The sequence below is a fragment of the Mandrillus leucophaeus genome, unplaced genomic scaffold (genome assembly GCF_000951045.1).
Source record: "Mandrillus leucophaeus isolate KB7577 unplaced genomic scaffold, Mleu.le_1.0 Scaffold5, whole genome shotgun sequence".
Classification (NCBI taxonomy): Eukaryota; Metazoa; Chordata; class Mammalia; order Primates; family Cercopithecidae; genus Mandrillus; species Mandrillus leucophaeus.
This window is the reverse complement of record NW_012105364.1, coordinates 10,474,426-10,487,370: the sequence shown is the minus strand read 5'-3', so window position 1 is coordinate 10,487,370 and position 12,945 is coordinate 10,474,426. Positions and strand designations below refer to the sequence as shown.

General features: G+C 34.1%; 1 protein-coding gene across 5 annotated transcripts in view; it reads right to left on the bottom strand.

Moving 5' to 3' along the window:
• Positions 1-2,667: 2,667 nt before the first annotated feature.
• The window catches only part of POT1 (protection of telomeres 1), a 120,459-nt gene continuing 110,181 nt past the window's right edge, over positions 2,668-12,945 (bottom strand). For 2 of the 5 annotated variants that reach the window (XM_011995934.1, XM_011995935.1), the window contains 4 exons: positions 9,506-9,594; positions 7,461-7,552; positions 5,521-5,626; positions 3,529-4,346 (listed from right to left, as the gene is read on the bottom strand). In XM_011995934.1, coding sequence (XP_011851324.1) covers positions 4,234-4,346; positions 5,521-5,626; positions 7,461-7,552; positions 9,506-9,594 — 400 coding nt within the window. In that variant the 3' untranslated portion in view covers positions 3,529-4,233. Of the gene's footprint in view, positions 4,347-5,520; positions 5,627-7,460; positions 7,553-9,505; positions 9,595-12,945 lie in introns of all 5 variants that reach the window. The other 3 variants (XM_011995933.1, XM_011995936.1, XR_001007793.1) reach the window with 3 other exon arrangements.

The following is a 12,945-nucleotide window of genomic DNA, read 5'->3' as shown; positions in this document are numbered from 1 at the left end:
AAAAGGGAGTTCCAATTTCAAAAAAGGAAAAAAACATTTTGAAGTTATAGGAAAAAAAAGCAAGGTTGTATATAAAAAGGTACACGTTTAGGAACTACACCAATATTTGATTAATAGATGATAGGAAGGTTAAAGTTTTTAACATGACATGCTCCAAATCTTTAAAATACTGTGAACAAATAGATGAAATAAAAGAAACTTTCACACAAGTTGGAAATGCTTTCTTTGGTAGTTGTGGACTAGATTTTTAGGTGAATTCCAACATAGTACCCTGCAAAGCAAACACAAAGAAGAGAATAAAAGCAAGTATCTCTCTCTCTCTCTCACACACACACACACACACACACACACACACACACACAATGTGACTGTGACTTTGTGGCCTAGATTTCAAGGAAAAATACCAGAAATTCATTAAGATGTTGCTATAGTCAAAAAATAGCAGAGGAATCTCTGCACTATCCATGTTTCACCAATTGGCCATGTGAGGGAGAGCTCCCATATACACTGATACATTATCTTTGTCCTTGTAATTGATGCCCAATAGTTTTCAACCCATCAAATGCAGTCCTGATGGAAGGGACATTTATTTATCTCCATGTAAGATGATCATCACTTAGAATCCCTAGCTGATCTCAAATTTCCTAACAGCTTAAATCACAATAGTGAAAAAACAAAACAAAAACAAAAACATAGCACTACTAATTAATTTCCCAACCGCCAAAAGAAGATAGCATCTCACATACCTGAGAGCACTTGTGAGTGCCTGCGCCCGCTTAGTGCATTTAGATACTCTTTCCAAGTACCAGAGAAGACAGGTCATTATGCCCAGATTTTTACTAGCTGACTAGGTCCCTTTTTCCTGGAATGGGTAGGGTTGACACTATCCAGAGATTCTGAGGGGCCAAGAAAGGAAGATGTATTTATATTTCTCATAAAATAATGTTCTAGAACTTTAATGCAACTCATTATAGCTTTCACAGAGTCTGCATTTCCTAATGAAAAGCATTACAGGAGGTGTTTTTTCTTACATTAACATTCGTTTCACAATAAATTCTTCAAAGCATGAAATAATAATTTAAAGCAACTATGTCATGGCAGAGTCCTAATCCTGTATTCGAAGTCTGTATAGGTCTCTAAAATTCTTATCACCTAAAAACCTCCAAAGGACATAGTGAAACTAGGTCTTTGAGCTTCCAGATGCATTTAAAGGGGAAATAACACCAGACAAAATACAAAGTAAAATAATAAAACACATTATCATGAATAACTATGTGGTAATAAAGCAGATAACAAGAATACATTTTTGTAAACATATACAATCCCAAACTGGCACAATAAAAAATAGAATACTTACACAAAAAAACACAACAGAAATAGAAAGTAAAATTATCAGAGAATTACACATTGAAAGTGACTTATGCTGAATAATTATAAGCAATAAGTTTCTCCCTGTATGTGTATCAACATGCAAAAATACAGTTCTCTATATGACAAAAGAAAGTTGCAGTACTATTTAACATGATGCTAACATATATGTGTGTGTATACATACACACACACATATGCATGCTCACGTTCTTAGAAAGAACAATCTTAAAAATTATATACCATATTGTTAAAAGTGGTTTCTTCCTGGGTACTAATTGGAGCAGGAATTAGTTCAAGTTTACAGACCCTACATTTGTTTTAAATTCTTAATTTTATTAATAAAAAAAGTCTAGATAAAAACAAAACTTGATGAAATATAACGTCAAATTTAAAACAACACTGAAAATAATCAAATGAGTTTAGCCTTTCCAGATCCCAAGGAAAGCTTCTAGAAAGTATAGAAGAAAACTGTCTGGATTCAGAGTCACACGTAGTGAAAAATTCATGCTTTATTATCTAAAACAGGACTGCATAGTCAGCTGGTAAGTGGGCAGGGAAAATATTTTCGCCCTTTTCTGTTACCTCCAAGTAGCTAAGGCACAGGATCTACACCAATTTGAAATCTGGGCAGCCAGTACCCTAACGGGTGAAGATGGCTTTTTTAAGTAGACAGAGTATACTATAGTCAGCTTCTTCTAGTCTATCAACATCCATCTTTCTATAATCATTTAGAAACAATTCCTGACTTAAAGCATGAGCAGGGGTAAAAAGAAATGAGGAATGATATATTGTATGTTGGCATGTATAGTTCCCTCAAATACAGCAGTATAATTGAAGGTCGCCACAGAAAAAGTCTCTAAGTAGTGTGTTTCTCATTGCTACATCTAGATAAAGAATAATGTACTGTCTCATATTTTTCTAAGACATGCATTCTAAGAACAATATAGGGACAGTATGAGTCAATCCAGTAGTGTCTTAAAAAATGGATGCTGCAGAAAGTGGAAATTGAGATTGAGTCTGCACACGAACCTCTTTCTTAAATTTGTGTAATTTAAAATCTGACAGGAAGATTCTATCAGTGTTTACAGAAAGGGGCAGGAATCAAATTGGGGCACAATGAACTACCATTTAGTTGTTGCTCCAGAAATAAAAATTCTCCTAACTCTGGGTTCCTGATTAGCACAGAGTGCATACATCACTCTAGATAAACACTAGGTGTTGATGGAATAATTCTTGCTAAAAACTGAAAAGTTTTTTAAAAAGACAAGGACAAAACCCCACAATAAACCAAAAGAAATCATGATAATGTGGATGTTTATTTAAAAAAAAAATAAAAAGAGACATGGCCTATCATCATGAAGATTCATAGGAAGAGTTTTCCTTTGTTAACGTGGAGATCTTGCAGGCTCACAGTGTGAACCTATGGCACCTTTGGACCTCTACTCTTCTAGACTGAGTGCTTTCTGAAGGCAGAAAAAATGTTTATCTCACCTTTGTATCCTGAGCACATCATCAACACAGAAACACACCTGTTCAACTGTAGGGTTTTAAAATATTTTTCCTGAAAATGTTTTGAACCGAGTCTATATTCCTGAAAATAAAATCAGTCTTTCTCATTGTCTCAAACAAGCTGATTAGTCGATGATGGGGGACATTGGTAGTTAGGTATACAGATGTGTTAATATACTCAGGAACTAGAATTTAGAGTTATTATGAGCAAAGAAAATCAGTTATCCAATCCTTTTTTGACAATAAGATGTTAAAAGTATTTTGAAAGTATAGAAAAACACACTGATTCCTCTTATAATCTATTTCCAATGTTATTTCAGATATTTAAGTCAAGGACTCATTGCAGAAAACTGTTAGCTTCTGTTCCAGAATCCCTGAGTGGTTAAGAGTACAGGCTCTGAATAGAGATTATGTGAATTAAGGCACAGACTCTAGCATTTAAAAACTGTGTGAACTTAGCTTATCAATCAAGCCTCAGATTTCTTATCAGAAAAATGGGTTGCTGTGAGGATCAAATACATGTTTAGTGCTTAGCACAGTACCTGGGATGTAGACAGCCCTAAACATCTGCTGTATTGTCACACCTGCTTTGATTCTTTGCCTCATATCATTTTTTGGCTCAACTTAGGGCAAATAAATGAAACAGTTGAAATGTGTGCACTTATTTATTCTTCACTAATATTAAACCAGGTAATTTATTTCTGTCTTTGGCAAATAACAAATACAAATCTATACACATATTAAATGTTTGTATAAAATTGAATATTCATGATTTTAACTTTGACAAACACTGTCAGGTAAAAATCAAATTATTTTACTAAGTTAACATCTCATTCAATCAGTTGTAAGTTGTAATACTGGCATATTTTACAGGAGACTATTAGAAAAGGATCATATTAAGTCACTAACATTATAAATCTGACCACTTTATTAGGTTGAGGTGAAATAGAGAAATATCTACCATCCTGGAGAGAAACAAGCAATCAAATCATGTATTACATGTTTAAAGAACTGAATTTATCATAAAATCATCAGTATCGGCACCCTAACAAAGCAACTTTGCCATTTCTACTTAAAGTACACTGTAGCTTGATCAGACAAACACTTATCTCAGCAGTACTTATTAAAGCAGGTCTGTTTGTGCAAAAGCAAAACAGAAAGCAAAATAAAATCTATAGCCATTATTTACCTTGCACCCAGTAAAAGCCAAGAGATTTAAAGAAAGGACATTTTCTAATTCCATACCCATGCTAAAATCATCAACATTGCTGATACAAAACTCAGGGCAGGAAAAGAAGCTCAAACCGGGATGGTGAGTGGCAACATTTTATGTATGCTAAATTGGATGGCAATATTAGATTACATCTTCTGCAACTGTGGTGTCAAAAATCTGATAGCAAATTTGATTGTCCGTTCCATTTGTGACATTGTATGACTTGATGAAGCATTCCAACCACGGATATGCATCTACAAAAACAAAAACAAAAAAAGGTATTTAACCATTAAAACAAAATAAATAACTCTGAAATAGGTACCTAAGCTTACCACTGAGCTAGAAAAATTAACATTTATTTTGGCTTGACAAGTAAGTAAACGTCCCTTCCAAATTTAACATTATTCTCTCTCCAAAATACATACTAGATTCATGTTATTGTTTTGGAGCAATTGTGACTAATCTGAATTTTTTGTCACAAACAGGTAACAGTGATTACACCTTGGGTTTCAAAATGGTTAGTATATATTTTAAAAATCTAAAATAGTGGTTAAAATGGGTCTACCAGGCCCATGCTTTTGGATATAAAGATTTACTTCTAGAAATCTATCCAAAAGAATCCAAACAGCTAACACAAATTAAAACTGACAACAAATAAAGGTATTCAAGTTAAACTTTGTTACAGATCAACACAAATTTCTATCATTATGTAACTATTATAAGATGCAAAGATTGACCAGGAAGAGTAAAGCCTGATTTAAAATAATATATAAAAATTAAACCAGCTGCTAAATCTGCAGCTGGTAAAATTTCCCACAATAAAAAATTGTGAGAAAAATCAAATTGTCTTAATATAACTTAGATCTGCAAGTTTCAACATAAGCACAAATATGGTCACAGAAGGAAAATTCAGTAGCAGTAGGTATAAGCAGTACAATTTGAAATGAGGAGGATCTAGTTTATTAATCAAATGTTTATTCAGAAAACAAAGCTCATAAAAAATTGGTAAAACAAAAGCTTGTAAAATGTGAAACTAGTTAACACTAAATAAAAAAATTCATCCATGAATTAAATTGGATAATTGGAGTTTGTTACAGAAAATGTTTACTGCCAACAATTTATCACTTTTGGTCTAATTTCAACTAAAATGCTTGTAGCATGACAATGTCAAATGTGCTTGTGATCAAAGCTACCCCCTTTCCTATATTTTAAAATATTTTTAAAATCTTTTGACTGCAAGAATTTTGATTCATAACTATTTTATCCTTGCCACTCTCTTCATCAAAGGTTGATCATACAGTAATCAGTCACTACTTCGTAATTCATTTGAAGCAAAGCTTTCAGACTTCTAAAAGTCCACAGAGTACATATATGCTAGCGCTATCTCAAGTAAAAGACGTGTGGGACTGTTAAAATATTCTTGCCTACCAATTTTTATTCCTGGAGGACAAAACATATCCATGATCATATCCATACTTTTCTGAAGGTCATCATCCATTAGAACTTCTGATGCTGGGATCTGGAAGAATTTGTCCTTAAAAATGTTTCATGAGAGGAAAAAAAAAAAGGAAATAATCATTTTAATGTTATTATTAACAGGTATTTCAATATTGTCCAATTAAAAGATAATCTAGACAGCTTCCCTCTATCAGGACTGTAGAATTCATAAACTAGAATGCTGGTCTCAACTCCAAAATCTTATTTGCTACTTTAATCTTAAAATAGCTTTGAGATATACATAATCAAGTAAATTGCTCTGATTTAATAATGATGATGTTAATAATGATTTTAAAACAAAGAGGCTAACTATTCTCTTTATGTATAGAAAAAACATCTTGTGCTAAGCTCAAATGAATATAACATATAGTATATGTATTATATAGTTATTTAATTTTTCTCTCCTCTATCAGGTTATAAGTTTCAAGGAGGAAGGAATTTTGCTTACTTTGTTCACTGCTGTCTCTCCATCACATAGGATAGTACCTAGTACACAGCAGGTGCTCATTAAATATTTAATGAAAGGTTAAATGAACTGTGTAGGTGGGAGAAAAATTCTCCTCTCAACTATACCTCAGCTCTTTTCCAATCCATGTAGTAAACATCTTAACTTTACCCTAAGAGAGGTCTGGGCTTTGACCTTAGCTTGTGGAACGTAATCTCTAAGCCCTTTCCATGTCACACTTGATAGAAGCATTTTTGCCTGGTAGCCTTGGGTCACTATGAAGAGTTTAATAGTATGATGTAGACTGGGAAGTTTGGAGCATGTGGTATCACGCTGATCTCAAGAGGGGCTGAAGACTATGATCAGCCATATGGGCAGTCAACCATACCTACATGACAGTCCCACTAAAATCTTTTAGCAGAGCTTCCCTATCTGGCAATGTATTATGTATATTGCTACACACTGTTGCAGGTAAAGTAACAGTCCACAACTCTATGGGGAGTGGACAACCATAAGCTCCGTGTCTGGAACTTTCCTGGACTCTGTCCTGTACATTTCTTTCATTATCTGATTTTAATGTACATCTGTTAGCTGTAATAATCTGTAACTGTCAGTATAATAGTTTTCAGTGAGTTCTAGGAGTCTTGTGAATTATCAAATCTAAGAGTGGCCTTGGGGACTTCCAATTGCAATTATTGTCAGAAATGAGGAAGATTTTTGTAGACTGCCTCAAAACTTTATACAATAATATCTATCTTCCCTGTCAAAGTAACTTCATTTCCTCTAATATGAAATGTGGAGGTTTAAAAAGTATGATCAAGGCCGGGCGTGGAGGCTCACGCCTGTAATCCCAGCACTTTGGGAGGCCAAGGCGGGTGGATCGCAAGGTCAGGAGTTCAAGACCAGCCTGGCCAAGAGGGTGAAATCCTGTCTCTACTAAAAATACAAAAATTAGCCAGGCATGGTGGCGCATACCTGTAGTCCCAGCCATGGGAGGCTGAGGCAGAGAACTCCTTGAACCCGGGAGGCGGAGGTTGCAGTGAGCTGCGATCATGCCACTGCACTCCAGCCTGGGCGACAGAGCAAGACTCCATCTCAAAAAACAAACAAACAGAAGTACGACAAAATGTTGATTACAAATAATGTTTCCATAGTGTAGCTGTATCTCTGCATTTTGGCTGTGGTATAGGAAATGACTCTTTAAATCCCTGTTCCTTAATTTTCCACTATTCAACTGTTAAGATTTAGTGTCAAATAAAAAAAGAGATACATACACAGATGATTCAAAATTTATGTGCTCATATTTTACTTATATTTTTAAGTTGCCTTAAGTCCTTTTAGGAATAAAGCAGGTATGAATACACGCATTCAATTTTTTAAATGTTATGTTTTAATTAAAAATATCTTTACTACCTCTGATACTTACAGAATCCATGAGATAGGCTTCTAGTACTCCTGTTCCATCATCAAGTGTAAATGTCATAACAAACACATATTGGAGGGGTACAATACCCAGTACTAGTGAAGGAAAAAAAGATCAAAGCATATGAGTCTGCTATTCCTTATTATCAAGGTAAAGTTAAAATTGTTTTATGATAGTATAGACCTGTAAATTTTATTTACTAAAATAACTCAAGATACAAAGAAAAACTTGGCATTATCTCCAGGTAGACAGTGTCAGAATTGAATTGGAGGACACCCAGCTGGCATCTGCTGAGGGACTGCCTGCTTGGTGTGTGAGTGAAAACCCCTATGCGTTTTGGTCACATAAGTCTCCTGTGCTGATTGCTGTGGTGTCAGAGCAGAGGACAAACAGTTTGTGTTTTTAACTCCACAGATACTCAACCTATAATTAAGCTCATTTAGCAGATTCATTTTGGAACATTTCACTATACCTACATAGGGAGAATATCTTATGATAAGCAATTTAATCTTTTTCGATTAAATATTAATGTATATTTAAAATGAGTTGACACCCTCACACCTGTACTCCCAGCACTTTGGGAGGCTGAGGTGGATGGATCACCTGACAGGAGTTCAAGATCAGCCTGGTCAACATGACGAAACCCTGTCTCTACTAAAAATACCAAAAAAATAGCGAGGCACAGTAACATACACCTGTAATCCCAGCTCCTCTGCAGGATGAGGCATGAGAAATGCTTGAACCTGGGAGGCGGAGGTTGCAGTGAGCAGAGATTGTACCACTGCATTCCAGCCTGGGTAACAGACTAAGACTGTGTCTCAAAATAAATAAAATAAATAAATAAATAAATAAAACAGTTGATAGCCTCCATAGAAACCACAAAAAGTGATTCATGAAATGTAACTCATTGCATGTTAGTTTTATGAAAGATAAAATTAAAATACAGAATGTTCTAAAAAATAGCATGCAGTTAAATACCGTTTTAGCATGCCTCTCTCCATTATAAGCTAGGGGAATAACTTGTAATTTTAAAAAAGAAAAAAGGGATATCATCTGGTTGAATGGACAAGAATGTCAGAATCTGAGATTTAATAATTTGGTAAGATGAGGAAGAAATAAGAAATTAGAGATATTGGGTAACATGAAAATTCACAGGTTAAGATAAACATCTTCTTGTTTGGAAATGAAGATACTCAATTTATAGAACGTTTTATTAGCTTCTATCTGTGGAACCCATATTTAAATAGTAGGACTAATTAAGAGGGCAAGTAAGAATAAATTAGGACATACAGACATGAACTAGGGCATACAAAAGACATTACTACAGGGGAACTGATTTTTAGGCTTCAAAAGGTCTCAATAGATTAAAACTGTGAACTAAAACTAAGAAAGATGAACTTAGTAACTACTCCCAGGAACCATAAAAACAAAAATATTACATTAAGAATAGAATGAAGAGACCAAGTTCAAGAAGCTCATGTGACAGGAAAAAAAAAATTACAATAAGAATAGAATGAGGAGACCAAGTTCAAGAAGTTAATATGACAAGAACCCAGGATTTCAACGTACCACAAATAAAACATGAGATAGCTGTATTAAAAAGGAAAGAAAACAAAACCAAGTGTACAAGTAAATAGCTATACAATGACATTTCAGGCTAGTAGAAGTAGAGTGTCCAATTTTAGGTAAAAAATAATTTCACTCTGTTCTGAACTGGTCAAACAACATCTGCAGCACAATGTCCAGCTCTGAATGGCAAATTCTGAGAAGAGCACTAGTAAAGTGGAATGCTTACTGAGGAGGAAAAACAAAATAGTAAGGCACAGGGGAAAGTACAAACAAATGTGATGGTGCCTGCTTGAATAAATACAGACTAAAGAAAGGCTTGGCAGATATCTTTAATTTTACAAAGTCTGTTTATCTTACAGAAGAAGGAATAGGTATATAAAGAAGGAATAGGTATACTTTCAGGTATACTGAAATATAAACAGGTGGAATAACCTTATATACAAACAGTTAAAATTGCAGGGCATGGAAATTTAGCTAACCTTCTGCCACAGAAGAAGGAATCCACGATGTTTTATCGACCAACGAATTTAGATTTTGTATGGATCTCAAACTAGAACACTGCTTACATCTGAAATTTATAAAAGAAAGAACCATAAATATTTAAAAACAATTTAGCTTGTTTAATTGTTATAACTTTTTACTGCTCAAACGTGTAGTTTTAAAATATAAATTATTAAACAGAAGAATACTGCATCCCCTATATTGTAATGTGCTTGCTTGTTTCACAAGAGTATTATGAAGGAGTAAGCTTGTTACATAAAGGCAATAAAAAAGGCAGTATAAGATTCAGAATAAACAACTCTAAATTGAGAACAGGGTGCTGGGTTCCAGGTCCAAATCATTAATTAATTTTGCTCTCAATTTCCTTATCTGTTAAAATGAAAAGTTGAAGAAAATGATCATCTCTAAGAATTCTCTGATTCTATGAGCAATTTTTTTTTTTTTTTTTAAGATAAGGTCTCAGTCTGTCACCCAGGCACTGCCACCTCTGCCTCCTGGGCTCAAGTGAGTCTCCCACCTCAGTCTTCCAAGTAGCTAGAACCACAGCTGCACACCACTATGACTGGGTAATTTTTGTAATTTTTGTAATTTTGTAGAGACATATCTTGCCACAATGCCTAGGCTGGTCTTGAACTTCTGAGCTCAAGCCATCTGCCTGCCTTGGCCTCCCAAAGTACTGGGATTACAGGCGTGAGCCACCATGCCCGGCCTCCGTAAGTAATATCTTAATAAAATCAAAGTGTTAATAAATATGGCAAATAGAGACAAATTACTAAACAGTCAGAACATGCAAGATTCTAGATAATGAATATTTTCAGTAAGCACATATCCAGAGCTCTGTAGTTTATGATGCCTAATTCCATAGTTAACTTTTGAAATGTATGTAAGTCTAAGACTACACAATAAACTAAAGTTGTGCATTGTGCAGTACAGGTATTTTGCTTTACTTGAATACCAATGTATTTTAAATATGAGTAATTTATTTTTTATTATGCATCATCATAATATTTATGAGATGTTAAGAAAATAAACTTGAAAAGATATACTTGAATAAAAATAAAAGTTTAAAAGGTACATGCACATTTGTTCTCATTTGCACTTTGAGGAAAACAAGAGGGTAACCATATTGCATCCTATCCCCTTCTACTCATGAAACAAATAGATGTTTCTTTTCTAACAAAAGATGTTAATTTAATGAAAGAATATTATTGCCTAAGAAAAAGACTATGATATTGATTAGCATTAGACATTATTAAAGTAAGTATAGTATAAAAATTAAAAATTAAGGATATTAAGTCAAAATTAAATACAGAACTACTTCCAAAGCAGCGAAAGGGGAAACAGAAAAAATTAGAAACATAAACTAAATATATCTATAACTTAAGAATATATTTAAACTCAACTATTAAAACTAAAATTTAGCCATAAGCTTTTATGTATGAGTGACATACAAAACAGAATGCCAGAAACTTGAAAGCAAAGAGATGAGAGTAAGCTATAAAGCAATTACCAAACAAAAATTTTTAAAAACCTATAAAACACAAGAAACTGTAAAGTTAAAAAGGCATGGAATACATTCAAAGTATGGATGAAACTGACAAAAGATTAGTATCTCTAACATGGAAAGAAACCTTACAATCAATTACATGTATGTGTGCTCACACATGAACCAAAAAAGAAATCAGTAACCACATAGAAAAATAGGCAAATGATGTGAACATGGAATTCACAGAGTAGGAAACCTACGTAGTTGATAAACACGGGGGCTGCTTAAACACACTAGACATCTAGGAAATACAAACGAAAACATCATGGATACCATCTGATGCTCACTGGAAAGTTACAAGTTAGACTAATGCCAAGTATCAGACAGAAATAGACTAATACCAAGTGTTGGAGTGAACTTGGTAGAACTTGGTAGAAACTAAAATTTTATTAATCACTGATGGGACCATACATTGTTAAAACCATGGGAAGAACAACTTGGTATTTTTCCCATAAAGCAAAACTTACAATCCAGTAATTCTAATTCCAGGTAAACACCTTAGGAGTAACTTTCAAACATTTTTTTAAGGACTCACAGTAAGAAATTCATTTAATATCGTATCTTAGTAATATATACATACACACACAATTGAAATGAAAGTTTAGGGAACAACAATGACCCTTATTCTGTAAAATGTTCTCTATTATCCATTCCCTCTCATTCTATTTCTTACTACAACCACATCACATAAGTTAAAAAAAAAACTGGTTATGACCCACTGAACTCATTTTATGACAAGAGAAATACACAAGAAAACATATAATGTGACTTCAGCACAGTCTGTAAATGAAACAAAAAACACATATCCATTAATAGGAAAATAGGCTAATAAATTCTGATACTTCATAACATACTCCATAGACGTTAAATAATCTAAATCTACATGCGTCAATAGGGGTAAATCTTGAAAATAATAATGAATCAAAAAAAGCAAGCTTCAAAAGGCTTGGCATAGTATGAAACAGTTTATATACATTTAAAGAACGAAAAATACACCACACTGCTTAAGAATTCACACATATAATGAAGGCATAAAAACACTGATGAGTAGGATTTCATACAATTTTGGAAAAGTAGCTACCTCTGAGAAAAAAAGAGTTAGTGAAGGGATTGATATGGGGTTATACTACTTCTCTGTAACATTTAATTTCTTAAAAATAAAAGTTTGGAGGCCAAGGTAGGTGGACTGCTTGAACTCCAGAGTTCAAGACCAGCCTGGGCAACATGGCAAAACCCCGTCTTTACAACAAATACAAAAATTAGCCAGGTGTGGTGGTGTGCACCTGTAGCCCCAGCTACTTGGGAGGCTGAGGTGGGAGGATTGCTTGAGTCCAGGATGTCAAGGTTACAATGAGCTGAAATCATGCCACTGCAGCCTGGGTGTCTGAGTGACACTCTGTCTCAAAAAAAAAAGAAAAGAAAAGAAAAGAAAAAGGGTCTGAAATAATGTTAAAACGTTAAGATTTGTTAAATCTAAATGGTGGATACATAATTGTTGTGATGTTACTTTTTATATTTTTCTATGAGTTAAAATTATTTCATAACCCAAAAATAAAAATAAGAATCAATTAAAAGATATACTGGTTTTTGATGATGAAACTCAAGTAATAAAAAATGTAAAAATGTCTTAAAATCTGGAGTGTGAACAACATTTGCCTTAGTTTTGAAGCAACTAGTAAAAAAGTCGACAGCCTTGGTTGGGCGCAGTGGCTCACGCCTGTAATCCCAGCACTTTGGGAAGCCGAGGTGGGCGGATCACCTAAGGTCAGGAGGTCAAGACCAGCTTGGCCAACATGGTGAAACCTCGTTTCTAATAAAAATACAAAAAAATCAGCTGGGTGTTAGTGGTGCGTGCCTGTAGTCCCAGCTACT